The sequence below is a fragment of the Lynx canadensis genome, chromosome B3, assembly GCF_007474595.2.
Source record: "Lynx canadensis isolate LIC74 chromosome B3, mLynCan4.pri.v2, whole genome shotgun sequence".
NCBI lineage: Eukaryota > Metazoa > Chordata > Mammalia > Carnivora > Felidae > Lynx > Lynx canadensis.
This window is the reverse complement of record NC_044308.2, coordinates 42,509,071-42,534,644: the sequence shown is the minus strand read 5'-3', so window position 1 is coordinate 42,534,644 and position 25,574 is coordinate 42,509,071. Positions and strand designations below refer to the sequence as shown.

Below are 25,574 nucleotides of genomic sequence, written 5' to 3'. Positions count from 1 at the left end.
GACACTTAACCGACTGAGCCACCCAGGCGCCCCGCCTCTCTTCTATTTTTATTATTTTTAATGATCACCACTTCTTTTAAAAATTTTTAAATGTTTATTTATATTTGAGAGAGAGAGAGAGACAGTGCGTGAGCAGGGAAGGGGCAGAGAGAGAGAGAGGGAGACACAGAATCCGAAGTAGGCTCCAGGCTCTGAGCTATCAGCACAGAGCCTGACTCAGGGCTTGAACTCACGAGCCACAAGATCATTCATGACCTGGGCCAAAGTCAGTTGCTCAACCAACTGAACCACCCAGGCACCCCTAATAATCACCACTTCTGTGCATTTAGCACTTACCATGTTCTAGGCACAATGCTAAATATTTTACATTATTACATTCATTTAATTCCCAAAGCAACTCATTTATGCCCACTAATGTGTATTATTTCCTCAATTTCCCATCACTATGCGAACTTGATAAGTTACTAGGAATAATCACCAATTTACAGGTTTGTGTGACAATTCTAGAGACTATATGTAAATCATCAAGCACAGTGTTGTGCATGTATATGCTGGAAACAAAATGCACATGCCCCATCCTACAACCGCCTTTGGATGGATTCAATTCACTGAACAATATTTTGTTTAATTATTTAACATTATTTGTAAAAGCTATTAACTACCAAGGCAGTGTCTTAAGTAGAAATAGCATACACTCAAATGCTGAACCAAATGCTTCAGATCTCTTTTAATCTGAGCTAGTTGGAAGCAGTTCTCTTACAGAATGAACACAGGTCAGTTTTCAAATGGAAGAAAAACAGTATCCCAGGTGGGTACAGCCTGGAAAGGCCAGAGGTGGTTGTGTGCCTTCAAAGGAATGTTCCAACAGCACAATTATATGCAGGAGTATATTTTCCCAAGCAAAAATCAGCACCCATGGCTTAAGAAGTGAGTTGTGATTTTTTTTAAATTAAGGTATAAGATACACACAATCTTATAAGCAAGCTTAATTGTATTCCAAGAGATTTTTTTTAACATACGTAAACACCTATGTAACCTCACCCAGATCAAGATAGGAATTATTTTCAGCATCCCATAAGGTTCCTGTGCCCAGAGTGGCTTATAATTAACAGGGGAAATACTTTTAAAATCAAGACCGAAAACCAGAAAGCAGGTAAGAAATTCCGAAGGCTGGCTTTGGGGGATGGGGATGATATTAGGTAAGAACAAGAAAAACACGACTCTTATCTTCTTTTAGTGATGGGTGCATTCACATTCATATGTGGGCCAATCCTCCTAATGACTCTCTATACAGTGAACATGCATTCTTTTCTGCACGTGAGGAAACAGAAACCTGTTTAGGGTTCCTGAGAATAACACCCCCACCAGATGCGGGGAAGGGAAGAAACTCAAGTCTTGAAATTTGCGCAGTCGACCTATCCTCCTGGCAGAGCTGAAGGCGGGGCGTCAGGTTACAGAGCAGGACCTCTCGCGCCCGCCCATTGGCCAGCGCTCAGGGCCCCAGGGTATAAAAGCTCAGACCGGCTGTCCTAGAACCGCGGTGCTGAATCCCGCCTCGCACGCTTTGAGTCTGCCGGAGGTGGCGCTACTCTCTGGCTCGGTGCCTCTGGCAGAACCGTGCGGACAACCGTCAGACACCGGACTCCAGCTACGCTAAGAGGGTTCCACGCATCCTTGTTTAACTCGCCTAGCCGCAAGCCGTGAGTCCTAGAGGGGATAATAATTGTTTTAATTCTCGCTGAGGACTAGAGTGCAATAATCCAAGGATTCGGGAGGCGATTGCACAAGCAAAGCGCCTCTTGGCATTGACCACAGCGCGACCAAAGTTGGAAGCCAACATTTTGATAATCTCCGCCTTAGGCCAGCGAAGGAGGATCGAGATTAAATCAACAAGCCCCGAAGTGTACATGACTACTAGAGACGAGAGAAGAACGATTGTTTTGCAGTCATTGAAACACAGCTTGCAATAGCCTGAGTGGCAGTTTGCCTTGTCCCACGGAGGCAGGAGAAAGCACCCTAAAGTAGAAAACAAGACACGGGAATTGCTGCGCCTCGCAGGGCTCCCTCTGACTAGGGTACCCTTGCGAAGTGCAAGCCGACCAGCACCAGCACAAGGTTGCTCCGGTTCCCGTACCCGCGTCCTTATGTGGTGCCTGGAGAGGCTCCGCTTTGGTCCTGAGCGCAGGCACGGGATTCTTCAAGGTCGGGCGCACCAAGTCCCGGCACTCACTCCCGCCGCGTGTGCAAACGTGCTCACCCCGGACCGCATCCCCGAGTTCTGCATCCCCCCACGACTCGCGTCCTGCACGGCCCTGGCTGCACTTCGGATTTCCTGGAGCGAAGCAGCAGAAATAGACTACAGCGCGGCGCACACGGACTGGGACCCGCGCTCGCAGGCAGCCCTATCGCTGCCGCACCTGCCCCGCGCGCTCACCGCCTACGGCTTCTGCGCGCTGCTCGAGAGCCCGCACACCCGCCGCAAGGAGTCGCTCTTCCTCGGGGGCCCTGCAGCCGCCCCGCTCGTGCCCCGGGACTCGGCTCCGGACTCCGCCCCCGCGCTCCCCGCGGGCCTCCGCCCCACCCCGGACGCGCCCGCCCCGCCGCCCCGCGCCCGCCGCCTCCTGCGCGCCTCCGAACGGCTGCTGAGCCGCGCGCTGCGGGCCCGGACGAGCCGAGGCCTGGTCCGCGCCCGCTCCGTGTCCAGCGGGGACGGCGACGAGGACGAGGAGCGCGGCGCCGTCGCGGGGCCCCCTTCCCAGGCCCCCTCCGCGTCCCCGCCGCCGCCGCCCTGCCCCGGCCCGCGTCCCGAGCGCCTGGAGGCCGAGGGCACCGTGGCCCTGGGCCGCGCCGGGGGCGCCCTGCGCCTGGCCGCCGAGTACAATCGGGCCAACGGGCGGCTCCGCGTCCGGCTGCTGAGCACCGAGGGCCTGGCCGCGGGAGCCGCCGAGCCCCCCGCCGTCGGCTGCCGCGTCAGCTTCGTCCTGCGGCCGCCGGGCCAGCCGCGCTCTCAGCGCAGCGCCGTGGTCCGGCGGAGCCGCAAGGCCGCCTTCCACCAGGACGTGTGCTTGGACGGGCTCTCGGAGGAGCAGGTGCGCCGCCTGGCCGTGCGCGTCAAGGCCGAGCAGCGGGGTCGCGGCCTGGAGCGGGGCCGCCCGCTGGGCCAGGGCGAGCTGCTGCTGGGCTCCCTGCTGCTGCCCTGAGGGCGCCCGGGGCTCAGACCGCCCCCTCGGGGCGCCCTCGGACCGCTGGCAACTCGGACACCGACAGCCGCTTTGGACAAAATGAAAGTGTATTTATTCTTCTACTCACGCCTTTGGTCAGTCCAATAGTGGCGCATATGTTGCTGGATTAGTTATAATAAAGGATGTAGTATTTTGGGTAAATACCTTCAAAATTCGCTTCAGCAAATGGTACGGCGTTCTGCAGTAGCGTTTCCCTATATGGACACACAATTGCATTTCATGTTCCCCACGGACCTATTGGGAGATAATGAATCACAGGAAGTCTTAAAACTAGAGGGTGTCCTGGTGGTCTATTTGCTCCAACCTCCTCATATTGAAGTTTATTTCACAGCATACACTGAGACCATCTTAGAGCGTGTATTACTTTTGCAGCATTGTTTAAGACCCTGGTGAAAAATTGGGGCCAAGAGAGGTGAAGTAACTTGCTCAAGGTCAACAGTGAAATATTAATAAAAAACTCCAACCTGATACTTTTAGCTACATCTTGCTGGAAAAGCACTGGAAAAAAATGAAGCCATTTTAATTTTCCGAGTTAAAATAATAATAGTTTTGCAAGTATTAACTTGTTTAATTCTTAAAACCAAACCTAAAAGACAGGCACATTTGTCCCCATTTTACAGATGAAGATACTGAGGCACAAAAAATAGAGCAGAGTCGGGATTTGCACTGAGGCAATCAGTGTTTTACTTATTACTTTCTGGAAATAATACCAGCATCTGAAGGGTTCATCACATTACTATTGTGGGACTGCAACTTACATCTGAAATCTTTGATTCTGAGTCTGGGCTCTCTTCATATTCTCACCCCCTAGTGGAAAAGCAAATTGGTTGAAATGAGTAATTTATTATGTCATGCTAATGGCCAAGGCTCTGTCTGAGAAAGATGCTAACTAGCCTCAGAGTAGTAGAAAAGCATGGGCGGGGGGGGGGGGGGGGGGCTAGCCTAATTGGCCCCAGCTGAGCTAATGTGCTAGGAGAGGGAGTCTAGAATTTACCTGTAATAGTGTTCTACCTCTGGCTTCTGATAATCATAATAGGTTTGTTACGTATTAAAGGATGATTTTCCTCCCTTGCTCATATTCACTGCCCAACAAGTATATTTCTTTCTTTCTTATGCATACATCCAAATATATCATTGTGGGACTTTATTCTGTTTTAAAAAAAATGTTTATTTACTTTTGAGAGAGAGAGAGAGCAAGAGCAGGGAGGGGCAGGGAGAGAGGGAGACATAGAATCCGAAGCAGGATCCAGGCTCTGAGCTGTAAGCACAGAGCTCCACATGGGGCTCAAACTCGCAAACTGCAAGATCATGATCTGAGCCAAAGTTGGACGCTCAACCAACTGAGCCACCCAGGTGCCCCTGCCTTTTTTTTTTTAAATACAACAGGGCACCTGGGTGAAACAGTTGGTTAATCATCCAACCCTTGGTTTCAGCTCAGGTTTCATCGGGCTCCATGATGACAGTGTGGAGCCTGCTTGGGATTCTCTCTCTCCTCCCCCTCTCTCTGCCCCTCCCCTGCTCTTTCTCTCAAAATAAATAAACAAACTTAAAAAAAAAACAAAACTCAGATTGCACTGATGGTTTAAATAGCAAAACCTTATTCCAGAAAACATTGCTATCACTATTGTCACTAGATTATATACAAGTAAGAGTTTGGGGCAGAAGTGTCATTTTATTAAGGTAACATCAACATACTTCAGGAATGTAAATTTTCCATGATATAATGGTGAGTATTTCCAAGCAGAATCTCCACTAATATAAAGTTATGATGGTCAAACAATGTTAAGAGCCTAATCAGCAAAGACTTTTAAATGACTAAAATATAATCATAAACCATAAAACCATGGGATTTTAGAGTTGAAAAGAATTTTAAGAATTATTTTGTGCAAACCCAGGTATTACAGAATAGGACCAGAAAGGCAAACTGTAGATTGTCCCAAATCACATAATTAGTGCAAGAGGTGGGACTAGGACCACTTCTATTCTCATTTTGCTTTTCAACCTAATGAGTCTTTGGACCACTACTTCCAAGGAAGGAGACACATTTGCATATAAATTATTTTACAACACTGAACTAATTTGATTTTTTTGCATGTACGAAATCTTATTTGCAACACAATTTTTTTTTTATGCATCAGCCTTTCTGTTGGCAAATTTTAATTTGGTTTGCACTTTGCTGCCCTCTAGTGGATCCTACATAAGCTTTGTCAATGGGTCTACTTAGTATTAGAACATCTCTACTACATACTAAAGACCAGTGTAATGTCAGAACCCAATGACCTTGAAGATGTGCGCTAATATATTATAGTGAAGATTCACGTCTCAAAATAACTAAATACAGCTGTCTGAATGTAGAAGATGCCCCCCAAATTTTCAGATTAAAAATGAAAACAGAAGAAAAACTTCCCAGTAATTATGAAACTGGGAGTATGCGTCAATGGCATGTTGGTTACAGAAAACTGTTTTTAGAGTTTTATGCTTCTCGTTGGGTTTAGGTATGCACATCTTCGCACAAATGATAGCATAATCTTGCTTCTTTGTGGTTTAAATATATGAACATATTCAAAGAAATATCCCACACAACAGACTGCAACATGCCAGTTTAAAAAGCTTTAGTTAAGTGCAAATTTAAGAATCAAATCAACAGCTTGGTCACTTGGTTTTAAAAAGGTAATGAATTCTATACCTAAAACACTAGCCTTAATATGGATCAAACATGCCTAGATGATTATTTCTTTAAAATGTAATTTTCTTTTACACACACTTCAACAATTCACAAAACTTCCCCCATATTCATTCCCGGGACTTAGGTCAAAATACTAATTTTGATATTTGGTAAAGATTTGAAAGACAGAGCAAAAAGTGGGTACCATGCGATCCCTATGATATTAAAGCAACAATATATGGTATGTGGTATAACATACGGTAAAAGGGCACAAATTGTCAGCTCTAAGATGAAAAAGGTTTGAGGATCTAATGTATATATAACATGGTGACAATAGTGAGTAACACACCGTATTGTATACTGATATTTACAAAGAGTGTAGAATTTAAATGTTCTCACAAAGAAGAAGAAACATAGGTGAGGTGATGAGAGTTAATTAACTAGGTGGGGGAGGATAACTACATATAGGTGGATGAAAGGACATTCAAGGAGCACCTGGATGGCTCAGTTGGTTAAGCACGTGACTTTCACTCAGGTCATGATTTTGTAGCCTGTGAGTTCAAGCCCTGCATTGGGCTCTGTGCAGACAGCTCAGAGCCTGGAGCCTGCTTCAGGTTCTGTGTCACCCTCTCTCTCTGCCCCTTCCCCCACTCACACTCTGTCTCTCTCTCTCTCTCTCTCTCTCTCTCTCTCAAAAATAAACATTTTTTTTTAAAGGGGGCATTCAAAAGGTTTATTTCGAATACTGATACGGGGCAAATTTCAAGAATCTAGATGTATAGCTGTGAATAAGACACAAAATGTCCTTGCTCTTATGGAGTTAAGTTTTCAAAGTTGGAGAAGGAGACAGACCATAAACAACTAATTTTAGGAGCGCTTCAGAATATAAAATGTGATAATGAAAAAGAGCACTACTGTGGTAAAAAGAGACACCTCAGATTGAATGGTTCATAAAGGCCTGTATGAAGACGTGACATTGAGCCTTTTCTCTAGGTTCATATACATATTGCTATCATAGTTCAATCCAATTTGCTGATGTTGGGATTCCTTGCCTCCTAGGGTGACCTGACAAACGCTTTCCTAGGAATTCTGCTAATACCTTACCACCCGTGGGAAGTACTTCCTGTGTGGTTCACCTCTAGTGTGTAGAAGCTCTTTGGCCTCCAGGCTTATGAGTTTAACAGATGGAAAAAACCTGGGACAGCGCATGGTGTTAACAAACACAGTTTCTACTATTTTGCATATTAACGTGGCAAGATCCCATTAGCTAAGAATTTTGGTATGGCATTATAATGGCACTTGCATTAGAGACGATTGACAAACTCTGGTCAGATTAGACTTTCTGGGGCATTAGAAAGCAAAGAGCAACATGATTCTTCTTGTTTGTATTTTATGGTTTTCACAGATAATTTTTATCCTTTATGTTTGTAGCTTCTCAACAACTGTTTGTGGTAGGTACTCTTATTGTACCTGGGGTTGATGCTATAGGTGGTCCCTTCAACACCCAGTCCAACCCCTTCTTGCTCTCCCTTATGTGCTATAGGGTCTCGAGAACAAACACTAGCCTTCTCAGGCCCTTTCTCAGCTATGGAGAGCTATGAGAATCAGCTATGAATCATAGCAAGAGGCCAGCTAATGGTGCCTTTTCCCCTTCCTCCCTCATCCTGCTGGAACATACAAGTTGTGAGAGATGGCAGCTGTCACTAAGGAAGCTAAAGGAGGTTTGTTTCTCAGTGACATCACTGATCTTCCATGCCTGCTCTGGACAGCCTACACCCAAAGTTCTTGTCCAGAAGACAGACACATTCCTAAGTTGCTTCAGCCTTTGTTGAGTTTCCAGATATATATGAACACAATCTGAACTGATACAATATCCATTTTACAGAGAAGGACACTTTGATTCAGAGGACTTAAGTCAGTTGTCTATGTCCATGCATCAAATAAACGGTTAATTTAATGGCAGACCTCTCAGACCTCCATGCTTTTTTTCAATTCTCACTGTCTTTCCTCACATAATCTAATTTTTTTTAACTTTTTTTGAGATGTAATTGACATACAATAAATTGCACTTAAAGCATACAATTTCATAAGTTTTGATGTACAATATATGACCATGAAACTATTACTTCAATCAGGATAATGAATACATGCATGGGTCCTAATAGTTACTTTTTTTTTCTTTTCTTGTTTTTTTAATATGAAATTTATTGTCAAATTGGTTTCCATACAATACCCAGTGCTCATCCCAACAGGTGCCCTCCTCAATACCCATCACCTACCCTCCCTTCTGTCCAACCCCCCATCAACCCTCAGTTTGTTCTCAGTTTTTAAAAGTCTCTTATGGTTTGGCTCCCTCCCTCTCTAATCTTTTTTTTTTTCTTACCCTCCCCCTTGGTCTTCTGTTAAGTTTCTCAGGATCCACATAGGAGTGAAAACATATGGTATCTGTCTTTCTCTGTATGACTTATTTCACTTACCTAATAGTTTCTTCATGCCCCTTTGTGATCCCTCTCTCCTGACTTCCCTCACCCACCCACCCTGCTCCCCAGGGAGCTACTCATCTGCTTTCTGTCACTATAGATCAGTTTGTACTTTATAGAATTTCATATAAATAGAAGAATACACATATTCTTTTTTTGGAGTGGGGTGGTCTATCTTCTTTCACTCAGCATCATTATTCTGAGATGTGCCCATGATGTTGTCTATGTCAATACTTTGTTCCTTTATATTGGTGAATGAATATTGAATGGATAAACCCCAATTCTTTTATCCATTCACTTGTTTGTAACTTGTTTTTATTCCTTGAACTTAGTATTTGATTATTTTTTCCTTTTCTCCTCTTTTCATCCTTTTCTGTCTTGTCTGGTCTTAACTGATCATGTTATAGGATTTCATTTTCTCTTTTCTCTTAGCATATCAATTATACTTCTTTAAAAAATTCCTTTGGTGGTTTCCCCAAGTGCTTGCAGGATACATTGACAACTAATCTAAATTTACTTTCAAATAACAGTAAATTACTTCATGGGCACTTCAGGTATATTATAAAACAGTATTTCCAATTTTCCTTCTCATCCCTTATAATGTTGTTTTCATTTTACTTACCCGTATACAATAATTATTAATATTACTATTATTACTATGATATATTACCACTATATTACTATTGTTACTTTGAACAGTTATCCATCAAATCAAATAAGAGTAAGAAAAATATTTCATTTTGCCTGCATTTATTCCTTCTCTGACATGCTCTCTTTCTTTATGTAAAGCTGAATTTCTGACCTATGTCATTTTTCTTCTCCTTTAAGAACTTATTTTAACATTTCTTTTAGGGCAGATTTGCTAACAATGAATTCTCTTAGTTTTTCTTTGCCTGAGAAGCCTTTATTTCCCCTTTACTTTTGAAGGATAGTTTCACTAGATACAGAATTCTATTTTAATGGTTTCTTTCTTTCAATACTTTAAATATTTCACTTCACTCTCTTCCTCCTTGTGTCGTTCCTGACCAGAAGTCCAATATAACTTTTTTTTACTGTTTGTTTATTTTTGAGAGAGAGAGAGAGAGAGAGAGAGAGAGAGAGCGGGGGAGGGGCAGAGAGAGAGGAAGACACAGAATCCGAAGCAGACTCCAGGGTCTGAGCTGCCAGCACAGAGACAGATGCGGGGCTCAAAGTCACAGACCAAGAGATCATGACCTGAGCCAAATGCTTAACCGACTGAGCCACCAGGCGCCCAACTCTTTTTTTTTTTTATTTATTTTGAGAGAGACAGAGAGAGTGCAAATTGGGGAGGGGCAGAGAGAGAAGGAGAGAGAGCAAATACCACTAGCACAGAGTCCGATGTGGGGCTTGAACCCACAAAGCCTAGAGATCATGACTGGAGTGGAAACCAAGAGTCGGACGCTGAAGCAACTGAGCCACCCAGGCGCCCCCAAGAAGTCCAATAAAACTCTTATCCTTCTTCCTCTGTAGGTAAGGTATTTTCCCCCTTGACTTCTTTCAAGATTTTCTCTTTGTTTGGTTTTTGTTTTTTGTTTTTGCAGCTGGAATGTAATATGCCTAGGTGTAGATTTGTGTGTGTGTATTTTTCCTGTTTGTTGTTCTCTGAGTTTCCTGGATCTGTTCTTTGATATCTGTCATCTATTTTGGAAAATTCTCTTCTGTTTTTACTTCAAGTATTACATTTGTTCCCTTCTCTCTTTTCTCTCCTCTTGGTATTACTCATATGTTACACCTTTTGAAATTGTCACACAGTTTGTGGGTAGCCTGCTCTGAGATTTTTGGGTTTTGTTTGTTTGTTAGTTTTAAGTAGGCTCCATGCCCAACACTCGCTTGAATTCATGACTCCAAGACCAAGAGCCAGTCAGGTGCCCCTGGGTTTTTCCTTCATTATTTTTTTCTCCTTGTGAGGTAGAGTCTGCTTCCTAAAAGGAATAGACCCCAAGATAAGGGAAGGCAACCTGGCTAGCATGTGTTGGTGACTCCTCTCATGACCCTGTGACATGAGACTACCCAATCAGACTGTATGCCTATACATTACCCAATACTGGAGGCAAAGAAGTAGAAGATGTGTAAAAGACTACGCCACATGGCCTTCGGAGCTCAGTTTTTCGGGTACAAACCCAACTGAGCCAGTGTTGGCACTAATAAAGTTGCTTCCAAAAAAAAAAAAAAAAAAAAAAAAAAAAGCCTCGGAGACACCACTCTCTGTGTGAGAATCCTGCCACACTTGCATTGCAATCTGGGAAGTTTCTACGGACATATCATAAAATTCACTGATTCTTTTCTTAGCTGTACCCAGTCTACCCATCAGAGGCTTCCTTCATTTCTGATACAGTGTTTTAATGTCTAGCATTTCCTTTTGATTTTTTAAAATTTCCATCTCTCTGCTTACATTGCCCATCTGTTTTTGCATATTTTCCACTTTTTCCGGTAGAGTCCTTAACATATTAGTCATGGTTATTTTAAAATCCCTGTCTGATCATTCCAAGATCTGTGTCATATCTGAGTCTGGTTCTGAGTGTTTGTTTTGTCTCTCCTATTTTTTCTTGCCTTTTATTTCTTGCCTGTAGTTTCTTATTGAACACCAGACATGATGTATTAAATAATAGGAGCAGAGGTAAAATAGACCTTTGGTGCGAGGCTTTATGCTTATCTGGCAGAATTATGGTGTGTTTACCATTTGCTGTAGCTCTAAGTGTCTGAGGCTTCAGTTTCCTTCTGTGTCCTTATTGTTGTCTGATCTGTAGTCTTCGGGCTTCCCTAGGTGCAGTTTCTGAAACAGAGTGTTTACGTGTCTTACAGCTCTTTTCGCTATTATCCACTTTCTCGCATGGCAGTGCTACTGATGTGGTGGTAAATATTGGAGAAGGGAACCAGTCTATACTGATGGAATTATGAAATTTTGGGTTCATGAGTGAACGGCTAAGAAAGAATCCTTGAGATGATTTTGGTGCAAAAAGGCGATCTCATTATATAGTTCAGGGACAGGACCCGTGGACAGAAATAGGTGCACTTGGATTGTGATGAGTGAATGATTACATACTTTTAATTAGTGGGGTTAGGGAGAGTGTAAGTCTCTAAGGAATTTGAAAGCAAGGCTTTCAGGACATTGAGGGGCTAGCTGCAGTTAAGATAATGTTACTTTTAGCGTTTAATAAAACATAAACATTAAGGTGCTAAGACTGCCAGCTCTGAGTTCCTTGAGGAAGGTCACCCTCTGCATGTTTCAGGTGCCTGTCAATGGGCTGGAAACTGTAAGGAGATTTAATTTAAGCTACATTTCTCTTGCCTTTCTTTGCCTCAATACCATGATTAAATCTCAGTCTTCATGTGTGCTTTTGTCCCTGGGCTGTGACCTTCACATTTTTTAAAAAAAATTTTCCCCTCTAGGGAGATGGAAAGGATAGGAAAGTTGGAGTTGAGTAAATGCCTTTCTCCGCAAGTCAGTAAGGCTTTGGTAAAGTCTCTTCTGTAGAGTAGACTTTTGTTATGGAGAATGTGCTAGGAGTATCTCAAAATGATCACCAAGGTTTTTGCTTGACCTTTCACCATGAGAATCTGGTGGGATTCCTTGAGGTAAAACCCATGAAAGTGTGCCACCCACAACCCCACCCCTGAGATCTTGGCTATCAGGAATCTCTCACTTCCACATCGGCACACACTCAGCCTCCAGCAGTTTGTCAACATTGCCATGTAAGTATTCCTATCAGCTTACGGCTTCAGTGGCTTCTGTTCCAGATGGTCTGCTCTTGGCTGGGATTATCCGTATTCTCTTGTGTGTCTCTCTAGATTTCAGAGCAGTGGTTCACTTTGCTACCTTGAATCTGATGAAAAAGTCATTAGGTCCATCATTTCCAGTGTGTTCAGCTTTTTTCTTGTTGTAAGAATGAGAGTGACAACTTCCAAGCTCTTTCCATATTGGAACTCATTCCAAGCTAACGAAAAGAAGCTGACCCCATTCAGAAGGCTAGATTTATATCTGTTCACCTGTTCACCTCTTGATAGATACTTAGATTGTTTCCAGTTTATGAATATTCATGTCTAGTACTTTGGGTATATGCTTTCATTTCTCCAGGGTAGATAACTAGAGTAGAATGGATAAATGATCATGTGATAGGTGTATATTTAACTTTTCAAGAAAGTGCCAACTTCTTTAAATTTTTTTTTAACATTTATTATTGAGAGACAGCGTGTGCACAGGGGAGGGGCAGAGAGAGAGGGAGACACAGAATCAGAAGCAGACTCCAGGCTCAGAGCTGTCAGCACAGAGCCCGATGTGGGGCTTGAACTCACAAATAATGAGATCATGACCTGAGCTGAAGTCAGACGCTTAACCGACTGAGCCACCCAGGCGCCCCTGACAACTTCTTTTCCAAAGGAGTTGTATCATTTTACTTTCCAACCAACAACATATGAGAATTGTTTTTGCTCTGTGTCCTTGCCAACATTTGTACCTATGGGGACCTTTTGAAGGAAACATATATTCAAAGTTTCTATTTTTTGTTACATGTGTATTGTTACAACCATGTACCTCAATCCCCTGAGAATTTTTTAAACCAGTATAGAAAAATAAAGATGGATGGAAATTAAGATGGACACACTAGTACCTCAGCAAAGCTTGACTTTAAACTGAACAAACTTTTCTCTTCCTCATTCTTGAAGCCTCCCCTCTCCTTCACTTGCTTTCCTGTAAAATCCTTTGTTCCAGGAACTCGGTATCGATATTGACATCTCACTGACCCCATATGTACTTAGTAATGAGATTCTGATGGCCACTCCAGCACTAGTCACGAGACCACCTTGAAGACATGACCAACAGGGCCGAGAGCATGTACCAGATTCCTATTGGAACCTCCCAGATCCTGTATTTTCCTATAAATACACTGGGCAGCCTTGTAGTCTTGGAAGCATTAGCCTGTAGCAGCCTCCTTTGCATGGCAAAGTCATAAACTATCTTCCTTCTCTAACTTCTTTTTTAATGTTTATTTATTTTTGAGAAACAGAGCAAGAGCAGGGGAAGGGCAGAGAGAGAGGGAGACACAGAATACAAAGCAGGCTCCAGGCTCTGAGCTGTGAGCACAGAGCCCGACACCGGGCTCGAACTCACAAATCACGAGATCATGACCTAGGCGGAAGTCAGATGTTTGACTGAGCCACCCAGGGGCCCCTATCTTCCTTCTTTATACCCAAGCTCTGTCTTTTCATTACGTATTTCGGCTCCCAGGCACAGAAGTCAGTTTTTGACAACATTTTGAGTACAGTTTTACTTTAGTATTTAAAAAGTAGCAATAACAATTAGGCAAAGGCCATATTTAGGACAGAAGTTCAAAGAAATGTAATTGTTTATGAGGAAAGTTGTTATTCTGCAATTATTTAAAAATTTTTAATTACAGTACAGTTTAACATATGGTGTTGTATTAGTTTGAGTTGTACAGTGTAGTGATTCGACAATTCTATAAAGGAATGCAATCATTATTACCTTGGTACAAGATGTCCATAAAACGTCTGTGTCTATTTAGAATCCTAGAGTATCAGAATGTTTAAATATTTCATGCTGATTCCAAAGCTTTGGACTTCAGTGAGAGTTACTGAGTTTCTTTCCCAAAGCTATGAATTTAGTCATTTAAAACCAATATGGATAAAGAGGTGTATTATAAACCAGGATCAAATGTTGTGGGAGTCAGTGAAAGGAAATAACAATTATATCATTAAAGTCTGAACAGAGATGGGGCTTAGATGGGGCTGCTTTTCCTCTGGGCAGGCTGGTAAAGATCACCTTTGTTGAGGAGTTGACAATCTCTCTTTTCCTTTCTGTATCACCCTGCAGCTGGGGGAGCAGAAACATGAGCTTTCTAGTGACATCAGAGCTAGGACGCTGCAGAGCCGGTTTCCAGCAGTCATTCCCGCCCCCCCCCCCCCGCCCCACCTCCCCCGCAAAGGCGCCACGCCCTCTGCAGATCTGGGATTGGATGGTGGGCACTGGCTACTCTGTAGCAACTCTCCAAGTGTCCGTTGTTGATGGTAAGTTTGTTTTTTACAAAGAGTTTATATTCAAAATCATAAGGATATGGGTTCCAGATCTCAGCTCTTGTTTACTATGCGTCTCTTCATTAGCCTTTGTAAGTGTCATGTTTTCATTGGTAGAGAGGCAGTAAAATTACCTACCACATGGGATTTTTTTTTTAAGAATTAAAGGAGCTAGGGCATTCCAAGTGCACAGCATAGTGCCTGGTATGCAGAACCACCTAATAAATATTAGTTATATTCTAATGTTCTCCCCAAGCTTCCAGCATGTTCAGTAAGTGCTTATCCTGTCACTGACCTTCCAGCTATGAGACTGAATAGATACGTTATACCCATATGAGTCATTTGAGAAACAGTACAAAGTGCCAAGTTAAGTGTTACAAACAATAGTGCTAAAGACAAGAATTCTTTTTCTGTTTCTTCCTTCTCCTCCTCCTCCTCCTCCTCCTCCTCCTCCTCCTCCTCCTCCTCTTCCTCCTCCTCCTCCTCCTCCTTCTTTTTTTTACAAAGGGTACAAGCCCAGCAGGGAGCTCAGTGCAGGGCTTGAACTCACAGGCCCCCCCCTAGACATGGATTCTTAAAAGAGGGAATTGGGAAATGAGAAAGGTTCTGACATTTATTTAATACTCACCATGTACCAGACACTGTACAAGAGACTCATTAAGTATTAGCTCTCTTGTGCCCCAGATGCATGAAGAAGGACTTTATAACTAGATTCTGAATGTCCGAGAAGATGCACAGTCATACAGCTTATAAAGGGCAAGACCATTGATTTGGAGCCATATGCATATGGCCACAAAATTTAGGGCTTGGGTAACCAAGAGGTAAGTTGAATTGGGGTCTGTAGAGAAAAGAGAGAAGGGAAGTCTTAGAAAAAGAACTAAGTTTGAGATCCAAGATAAGTAAAATGTGTTATAGAAACACTGCTTCTTAGGTCCCAACGGTCCCCGGGGGGAAATTTGGAGATGATGTCGCCACCTCCTGAGGACTTTGCCTTGCTGAAACCTTGGCACACAGAACTAAAGGGTAGATATCATTGTGCCCTGTAATAGTTAGAAAACAGCAACTCATCCTATGTCAGCAGTCATGATTTATTCATTCACAGTATCATACTGTCCTTGGATAACTCTATTTATCCATCTTTTAAAGACATTTGACTGCATGACTACCGGTTTAATCATCAGCAGGTTGCAAGTATGAGCCGTTCTGAGAGTGGATAAAGACAAGATTTAATCTTAAGAAAAATGACTTGTTTTGAGTCAAGGCAGATTACTTTTCACTTTATGTAACCCATTTCTCTAAGCTTGAGATTGAGGCTTGAGAATTTCTTTACTGGACTAAGGCCCTGAAATCTGACAAGTGTTTATCATCCTTAAATATTTAAAACACTTTCAAACATTAACTAAAGTAAAGAGGAAAAGAAGCCCATGAAAAATAATATAATTTAAATTTTTAAAAAATGTTTATTTATTTTTGAACAGAGCATGAGCCGGGGGTGGGGGGGGGGTGGGCAGAGAGAGGGGGAGACACAGAATCCAAAGCAGGCTCCACATTCTGAGCTCTCAGCACAGAGCCCAATGCAGGGCTCAAACTCACAAACCGTGAGATCATGACCTGAGTGGAAGTCGGATGCCCAACCGACTGAGCCAGCCAGGCACCCCTTGATAATAGAATTTAAAACTGCAAATCAACTTAGAAAAAGGTTGCTCAGTGTCCTCATTTTATAGATAATGAAAAGAAGATCAGAGAGAAAGCATTTTCCAGGGTCATGTTGTCAGTTGGTGGCATTTCCTGACTCTCAAACCAGAGTGCTATTTCGTATGCCGTAAGACTAACTACCCTGATGAACTATGAATTTCTTGCATTGTTAGAAAATAGTTTGAAAAATTATCACCATCAAAACACAACCATTCTCCTGCCACTCTGATCTAAATAATTTTTGTCTTGGGGCACCTGGGTGGCTCAGTAGGTTAAGCATCCAACTTTGGCTCAGGTCATGATCTCATGGTTGGTAAATTCAAGCCCCGTGTCGGGTTCTGTGCTGACAGCTCAGAGCCTGGAGCCTGCTTCGGACTCTGTGTCTCCCTCTCTCTCTGCCCCTCTCCCTGCCATGCTCTGGCTGTCTCTTTCAAAAACAAATAAACATTTAAAAAATTAAAATAAATAAATGATTTCTGTTTTTGTCCACTACTTTCCATTCTTTGTTCATAAGTATAGCTAGATTTATATGCTTCCAAGGACAGTCTCTACACAAACATACCATTTTTTTTCTCCCTTTAATTTGTGATTATAATTTAAGAGCTGTTTATGTTGCTGTTAGTCTTTGGTATCACAACCCTTGAAGTAGATGTGTAATAATTAATGTACCTATTTCCCTATTGTTACCCATTTTTCACTCTTCCCAGTTTATTACTATTTTTTCTTCTTTTGATTTTTCTCTTGGAATAAATTCCAAGTAAACTGATTTCAGGATCAAAGATATGGACATTGTTATGGCTCCTACTAGAGATTGATGAATTGCCCTTTGTGGCTGGTTATATTTTCTTTTACAAAGTGAAATGGGGAAAGAAAGGCTTCATGGAAGAGGGAGAGAAAAATACTAAATTAAATAGGGTTGTGACTCAAGAATGGAACCTGTTTGTAGAAAGCACAATGTTCCCAGAGATAACGCAGCAAGTGAAAAGGATTGAGGGTAGTTTGCTTGCTGTCCTAAGTACAGCTATTATTGTTATGTATTAATGGAAATTTGGGGGTCTCTCAGAAAGGATTTGCTGACCTGGGCTTTTTCTAAGCAAGGGCACCCTTCCTGTCTAATCTTCTCTTCCACCTCAAGGTCTGATTTACAACAGACTCCAAAAAGTAAAAAATGCCATTTGTGCATTGGAGTTAAAAAGAACCAACTGCCTTTAATTATTGTTTTGTTAAGTGCCTATTTGAGTGCCTGGAGAAAGAACCAGAAAGAACAATTAGCTCAGAAGCATCAAACTCAGTCTTAAGTAACTTGGATGGGAATAAACTAATGTCATGCAAATATGTTTTTAGACTTATGCTTTTTAAATCTAATATTCATTATGAATGTGATCGATGTGTTTTTCCATTGCCATGTTTAACCAGGAAGGTTTTGTGCGATTACTAATTCTTTCCATTTGTATTACTGGTGTAGACTTTGGCAAGCAGTGAGGGAGGGCATGTACTTTAAGAGAGTTGGAATATCCTTTGTGGAACTTCTTATGGAAGGAAAAGAGTATGAAAACTATAAATCTGAATTGAAATGTCAGATGATTCACAATCATCAATTAAGCTGCCACCCCAGGAAGACCCAACGGTATTAAATTACAGGGTCAACAGTGTTGTGGAAATGCGCTGTTTTCCAAATACCTGAGTAAACTCAGCCTTCAGAAAGCTAGTTATAGGTGTTTGCTGAGCACCCAGTATGAGCTCAGCAACTGTGTCAGGCACCCTTGGGGATCTTCACAATGCAGCACTGGAGACACTGAAGAAAGAATGATGACAAGCAGGAGGGGACACGGGTTCTAGTTCTGGCTCTGTATTCTATGAGCAAGCTACCTTTTCTCTGGGCCTTAGTTTCTTCATTTGGAAAATGGGAGGGTTGGGATGGATCCAGGATAGCAAGTAAGTGTTATCTCAAGTCTAAGCTCCATTGCCTTACAGAGGCTGCCCTGAGCGTCTTCATTAACACTGATGACAAGACTCTTGCCTCAAGTAACTTCAATTCTGTTTGGAGAAATAAGACCTGAAATTACAGTGAGTAAATCAAGATGGAATAATTACAAGGGCTAATTTGTATGGTACAGATAATGAATGTGAAAATCCAGAGAAGAGGAGGATCCACGGAGGCTTGGGTAGTCAAAACTATGTTCTTGAAAAAGAGAACACTTGAGTTGGTCCTGAAGAACAGGGCATGATAATAACAATTTAAATACTAAAAATGATCATATAAATATTTATGATTATAAAGCACTTTAGAATTGAAACACCATTTTGGCATATTATCACATCTTTAGGGTATTCCAAGTGTTTTATATCTTTATATAACTTGTAATTTACAGTTCTCACGATCATTGTAACATTAATCTTCACAATAATCCTAAAGGTGGGTATCATTAGCCATGTCTCACAAATGAGGAGCCTAGAGTTGAGTAAAGTAACTTTTTCAAGACAGACCACAAAGTTAATAAAGGTGGGATATGGATCCAGAGTCCAGACCTAAACTAAGGGAGGTGTATCAGTTAGGGCTGAACATAAAAAGAAAATTCCCATTAATTTAGAAAAAGACTGATTGTTATGTAACCATGGTAATAAGAAGGCACCAACTCATTTTAACCTGTTTACACAGTCAATAACTTGCTCCAGTGAACATGCTTTTGCAAGCCAACCAATCAGTGTCAACCCCTAATTTTGAAGGTGGGCCAGTTGGGGATGGACTCATTTCAATAACCATGCCTCTTAGTGACAGCCAACCAACAACAGTCTCAGATAAGTAACCAAGATGAGGTCAACACATTTTCCCTCTGAAGATCCTCCAAATCCTGAACTCCTTGCTTCCTCAAACCCCTATAAAATAGTCTCAGACTTCCCTATTCAGAGAGACTGTGCTATCCAACATAGCTCTCTGTTACTGTAGTAAACAATGAATTAAACTCTTTTTTTTTTTTTTTTTTTTTTTTAACATATGGAGTGAGGGCTCTTTGATCCTTTAACCCTTCTGGAGGTTCCACCAAAGTTTGTTTGAAGACTGGTTTGGCAGCATTCCAGGGAACTATTGGACCAACCCTGGTGCTCACCAGGCCCCTGTACTCAAGCTTCATTTGTCTTTTCAAATCTGTTGCCAAGTGAGCCAGTCTCAACAACAATCTAAGTGCTGACTAGTTTCATTGAGCTCTCATTGCTCATTGTAAGCAGGAGTTCTGCTTATAAGATTATTAGGTTTATATCTTTGGATTAAATAATTAGATTTCTTGGTTTGGAGGTGCACCATTTGGGAAATAATTAGACTTGGGTCTTTGTATACAAATCATTACACCCTGTGGTTTGAAGGTTTATCATTTGATGAATATTTTTACCATGAACCTTATTTCCTGTTTTGTTTTTTGGCCTTATGTTTCCTATTGTTTGTCTACATGTGCAAAGTCTGTTTCATGGGGTTTGATTTTGCCCTAGATTGTCTCTTCCTGTTAAATTCAAAAGAAGAGATGGAGACATAGGTCTGATAAATCTCTAATCTGAGACAGCTCTAATCCAGGACTAACTGTTGAAAGTCCTCTAGATCACCATTCAATCTGTCAAACTTTGCCTCAGATTCCCTACAAACCTTTATGCAGTCATTCCTTATATTGTAAATTTATGAAAGACGGTCACGTTATTTAGTCCTTATCTCAGGCCAACAATTGTTGAGTTGCTGATCATATGATCTCTGCCTAGCTTCTGCTTGGCTGGGGTGACTGAGACACGGTTGACAAACACACTGTTGGCTGGCCATAGTGGCCTCTGTTTTCATGATGAGGTTTTTCTATGTCAAAGTCTCAACCTCCTCTTGAAAGAGTTTTTGCTTTTTACATAAAGACATAGTATTAGAACTCTTACATTTTTTTTTTTTTTTTTTTTTTTGTAGAGGTAAAACATACTGACTTAGAGTAACAATGGCTGCTAAGGGGAACTTTTGACAAAAACCCCAACAGTCAATATTTCCTTCTTTAATTGGTACACACAGGCCTAAAACCAAAAGCCTAAATACGAGATAATCTTGCCTTTGTAAACTTCTGAAACCTATACTTGCATATTCTTTCTACTCACCTTTACCCGACCCCTTTAAGGAGTTACTCTTTCTTCAGGATTTTCTCAGGAAAAGAACTATCATTTTGCAAAACTGAGAGGCCAGAAAACAGATTTGTGGAAGTCAAAGTAAAACCCTGGTCTCATAAGCGAATGAGTAATGTACAGAATTGTTGAATCACTATATTGTATACCTGACACCAATATAACACTGTATGTTAACTGGAATTCAAAAAGAAAAAAAGAATCCTGATCCTAAGACAAAACAAACCCTGGTCTAGAGCCAAATCAAGGGCTATAATCAGAAGACAGGCAAAATATTGCTATAGAATTCATAATTTTGTTAGATACTTATTGTCCCGGACTATAGATCCACACCAAGTAATTCAATTAATTTTTAGCCCCTCTGGTGGAAAAATATATTTTAAATCAGCATGATAAAAAATAAAACATATGCATAACCTAGATATATAAAATTTTAAGTAAATAGAAAATATACTATATAAGTTTTAGAAGTCTTTCTTGTAAAGTTAGATTTTTTTGAGCGAGAGAGAGTGTGCGTGCTCACGCAAGCAGGGGAGGGGCAGAGAAGGAGAGGGAGAAAGTATTAGCAAGCTCTACCCTCAGCGGGTGGACTGGATCTTACCATCATGAATTAATGACCTGAGGGGAAATCAAGAGTCAGATGCTTGACCCTACTGAACCCCCACCCCGGGCACCCCTAAAGTTAGATTTAATTCAGATCCAAAATTATAAAGTATCAATTTAATTCTTATGTGTTTGTAACCACAATTAAAAATAAAATTTAGAAATTTGAACTGGTAAACTACAGATGAAAAATAGAGTTCAGAGAATTTCAAAGGGTGTTCTGGGATAAACCTAATACTGAAGTAAAAGGGAAGTTTGTCCTTTCTTTTTGTGAATGGGCTTAAATGAGAATTAAGAGATCTAATCAGAAAAAAATTAGGATGTCAATTGCCAGTTTAAAAAATATTCAGTATATTGAGAGACATTTCAATAGTCTTATTGACCAAACAGGCTAGAAACCCATATAATTTATGGGTCTCTAGATAAAAGAACTGAAAAGGCCTCCCTTCTGTAATATCTGAGGCTATGGATAAAGACACCTATGGACATTATAAGCAAAAGAGCCATTGAAAAACTGATGTTCCACATTGGCAACAACCAAAAGGACAATTGTCCAAAAATCTACGTGCTGATGCCACTCTAAGGAATTCTGTCTTTCCTCTAAATTCCCAAAGGCAATGGTTTATGATTAAAGATAAACAATACCTTTTTTTGTTCTTGTTTATGTGGATGCCACTATTACTGTCAACTACTCTCTATGCTCCAACTACCACTGCATTCCCACTGTGTAGATTCTTCATAGAAACATTTAAAAATTGTTTGAAAAGGAAGGGAAACTTGACATGGTAAGAAAAAAAGAAAACTTGACTTAATGTGGAAATGACTGGTTGTATCATATAACAAATTACGACAACGACAATAAGAAGAAAAGCCAAATTTGAAGACATGTAATTACTGTAACTGATGTTTTGAGATCATAGTCAGAAGAATACACCTTGATTTTCTGGGATAAAACACCTACAAATGCAATAAATAAAAGCTACTCCCAGACATTTTGTCCTTGGGCTGCACATGATCAAATTATAGCTGATCTAGATGTGAGAACACCTATAGTATTAAGATGTTACCAAAACAAAACAACAAAACAAAGCAAAACCAGAGACCCCCCACAACTTTATGGTCCCAGAATCCCTACGGGCACAAGAGTCCATGGACAAAACAGATTAATCAGAGCAGTGGATCAGAGTCCAAACTGATCCTTCCTACATTATATAAACTTTGTTTATAGAAAGTTAGGCCATATTCCAGGGATGAGAACTTAACAGCATGGCACATCTCAAAAGCCCATTGCCTATTAAGGCGCACCTTAATTTAAAATTAATACCAATGCTTACACTCTTTGTTTCAGAGCAATTAAAGACCTCAATAAAATCAGTTAAAATATCCTCAGAATTTATACAAAATCTTGAAATCTGTGTTGCATATCAAAATCCCTATGGCTAGCAGAAAGCACCCACTGTTTTTCTACTAAATGCTTAGAAAATTATGAATTATTATTACTTTCTCCTTCTTATATTAGCATCCACTGGATACCATTCTTAATCCAGCAACGCTCTATTCTATAGTCCATGAAGAAGATTCCCAGGATTATGCTTCTATAATTTCAGAAGGCTTCATGTCCAGGAAAAAAAACTTTTGTGCACTTGGATTTTTTTTTCCCCAACTGGGTGGCAGTCCACACTGTTGCTGGCGCTACATGTTGTACCTGGATTAATGCTATGGGTGGGATAGAACAATCTATGTCAAACCTAGAAGAAGGAATTACACATGACTATCTGAGAGAGATACAGAGAGACATTTGGACTTGCCTTCTTACTTGGGCCTAGAAAATCCTGGTCATGGTTCTGCGTTCTCTTTGCATTTCATTTTATATCATAATTCTAGTTACACTCATTTGTCGTACACTCATTCAGTGTTTGTACTCCAGAGTCTTAAGTGCTACTGAGAAGCCATTGTTCTGACAGATTATTCAACAAGTCACTTTATGATGAAAAAAGATGGGATCGCACTGATCAGTGTGCAACCTGGAAACCGGAAGTCTCCAAATGAAACCATACCTTTAAGGAAAACCAGTTATAGTGGCAGTGATCTGGACATACCTGGATGATCTCTCTCGCAGCTTTCGCTAAATGAGGACCAAAAGGGAGAAATTGAGAATAAAAATATTCTGATCATTGAAGACCTAAGTGTAAGACCCATAAAATCCAAGAAGACAGCACAGACAGTAATTTCTCTGACACTGGCCATAGCAGTATTTTTCTAGGCATGTCTCCTCAGGCAAGGGTTTATGCCAAAATAAAAAGCTTTTGCACAATGAAAGAAACCATCAACAAAACAGAAAGGAACCTACTGAGTGGGAGAAGATATTTGCAAATGACATATCCAATAAGGAGTTAATATGTAAAATATATAAAGAGCTTACACAACTCAACACCTAAAAACTAAATAATCCAATTAAAAAATGGGCAGAAGACATGAACTGCCATTTCTCCAAAGACATATAGTTGGCCACCAAACACATGAAAAGATGCACAACCTCACTAACTGTTAGGGAAATGCAAATGAAAACCACCATGAGGTATCATCTTACATCTGTCAGAATGACTAAAATCAAAAACACAAGAAACAACAAGTGTTGGAGGGCATGTGGAGAAAAAGGAACCCCTGTGCACTATTGGTGGGAATGCAAACTGATGCAGCCACAGTGGAAAACAGTAATGGAGTATTTCCACTACTAGGTATTTGCCCAAAGAATATGAAAACACTAATTTAAAAAGATATATGCACCCTACTGTTTATTCCAACATTATTTACAATAGCCAAGATATGGAAGCAGCCAAAGTGTCCATCGATATATGAATGGATAAAGAAGATGTGGTGTGTATATATATAACAGAATCTTATTCAACCATAAAAAAGAATGAAATCTTGCCATGTGCAACATGGATGGCTGTAGATGGTAAAATGCTAAGTGAAATAAGTCAGTCGGAGAAATACAAATACCATGTGATTTCACTCATATGTGGAATTGAAGAAACAAAACAAAGTACAAAAGAGACAAACAAAAAACAGACTCTTTAATATAGAGAACAGACTGTTGGTAGCCAGAGGGAAGGTGGGTGGGAGGATGGATGAAAGAGGTGAAGAAGGTGAAGGGTGCACTCATCATGATGAGCACTGGGTAATGTATAGGATTCTTGGATCGCTGTATTGTACAACTGAAACTAATATAAGAGTGTATGTTAATTACACTGGAATTAAAATATAATAGGAATAAAAATGTTTTAAATTAAAAAAAAGTATTCCTCACAAACTTGAGAAAGGATTGCTTGTTTTGTGGCCTGGTAACAAGAAGGCACCAACATTGGTGTTAAACTTGTTTTAATTGGTCAGCAATTTGCCTCATTGAACAGGCTTCTGCAAGCCAACCAATTACTGTCAACCTTCACTTCCAAAAGTTGGCGAGTCAGAGATGGACTCACTTCAATAAACATGCCTCTGAGTGACACCCAATCGGCAACAGTCTCAGCTGAGTAACCAGACTTCTGCAGATCATGTCCACACAAGTTTTGCTTCTGAAAGTCCTCCGATTCCTAGACTTGGGGATTCCTGGAATTTGGGATTCCCCAAATCCCTATATAACATTAGTAGATGTCTCTGCTTAAAGAGAATGTGTTTGCCTATGTCCTCCCTTACTGTAGTAAGCAATACATTCAGCTTTATTTTTTTTTTTTTTTTATTTCAGATATTGAGTGGTGGTCTCATAAGCCACTGAGAAGTCCAGTTATGAAAACAGAAACCTCTCTGGGTATTTCAGACAAAGGTAAGATAATACAGGGAATTTCTCACACAGACTGTGAAGGGCTGTGAAAACAAAAAAGGGGTGGCCGAGGTAGCCCAGAGATTAGTAACTCTAGATGAGGTAAAGCTTCTGAACTATTGGTTAAGGTGAAAGTATACACTCAACTCACGACAACCCATCTTCAAGGCACTGGGGAGCAGCAAGGAACAACACAGATGAGGTCCCAACTTTGATGGCATCCCCCTTCTTTGTGGGGTTGGTGACAGACAACAATGAGCCTACAGCTACAGATAAACAACGTACGGGAAGGGAAGTAACATGAAGATGATATGACAGACTCGTGATAGATTGGGAAGGTCTATTTTAGATGATGGTGATAATGCTGAGGCACCTCAGGCCAACCCAGACAGGCCTGGAGAGCAAAGCATCCCAGGCAGAGGGAACAGCCACTCGTCCTAGAACGACTACCATTACAATGCTATGTCACCAGCATACTAGCTAACCCTTTGGAGAATTTTCTTATTCTTCTTTTTTTTAAGCAGGCTCCATGCCAGTGGGAAGCCCAATGCAGGGCTTGAACTCACAACCCTGAGACCAACACCTGAGCTGAGATCAAGTGTTGGACGCTTAACTGACTGAACCACTCCGGTGCCCCTTTTTTCTTTAAAGTTGCAAACAAGACAAAGTCCATAAAGTGTGTCTATGACTCTGGCTGGATGACTGGCCAACTGTTTCCTTGATGAGATAGCATAAAGGAGAGGAGAAAAGGCGGGGAAACACCTTCTGTGGAGGAAAATACGGAACAGGTGGTGATTACTTCATTCACCTTTGCATATGTGAGAAATGCTTGCGAAATTTCTAGGAACTGGGCGTTGCCAGAAGAAAAACTATATATAAAA

At 41.1% G+C, this 25,574-nt stretch overlaps 1 protein-coding gene across 1 annotated transcript; it reads left to right on the top strand.

Moving 5' to 3' along the window:
* Window positions 1-1,557: 1,557 nt before the first annotated feature.
* C2CD4A (C2 calcium dependent domain containing 4A) lies at window positions 1,558-3,723 on the top strand. Its single transcript, XM_030318040.1, has one exon. It carries the CDS (start codon window positions 2,145-2,147, stop codon window positions 3,198-3,200), a length of 1,056 nt encoding a protein of 351 aa, XP_030173900.1. The 5' UTR covers window positions 1,558-2,144; the 3' UTR covers window positions 3,201-3,723.
* Window positions 3,724-25,574: the final 21,851 nt, after the last annotated feature.

Excerpts from the sequence above, each read along its gene's own strand:
- C2CD4A (XM_030318040.1), top strand. The coding sequence starts at position 2,145 with ATGTGGTGCCTGGAGAGGCTCCGCTTTGGTCCTGAGCGCAGGCACGGG.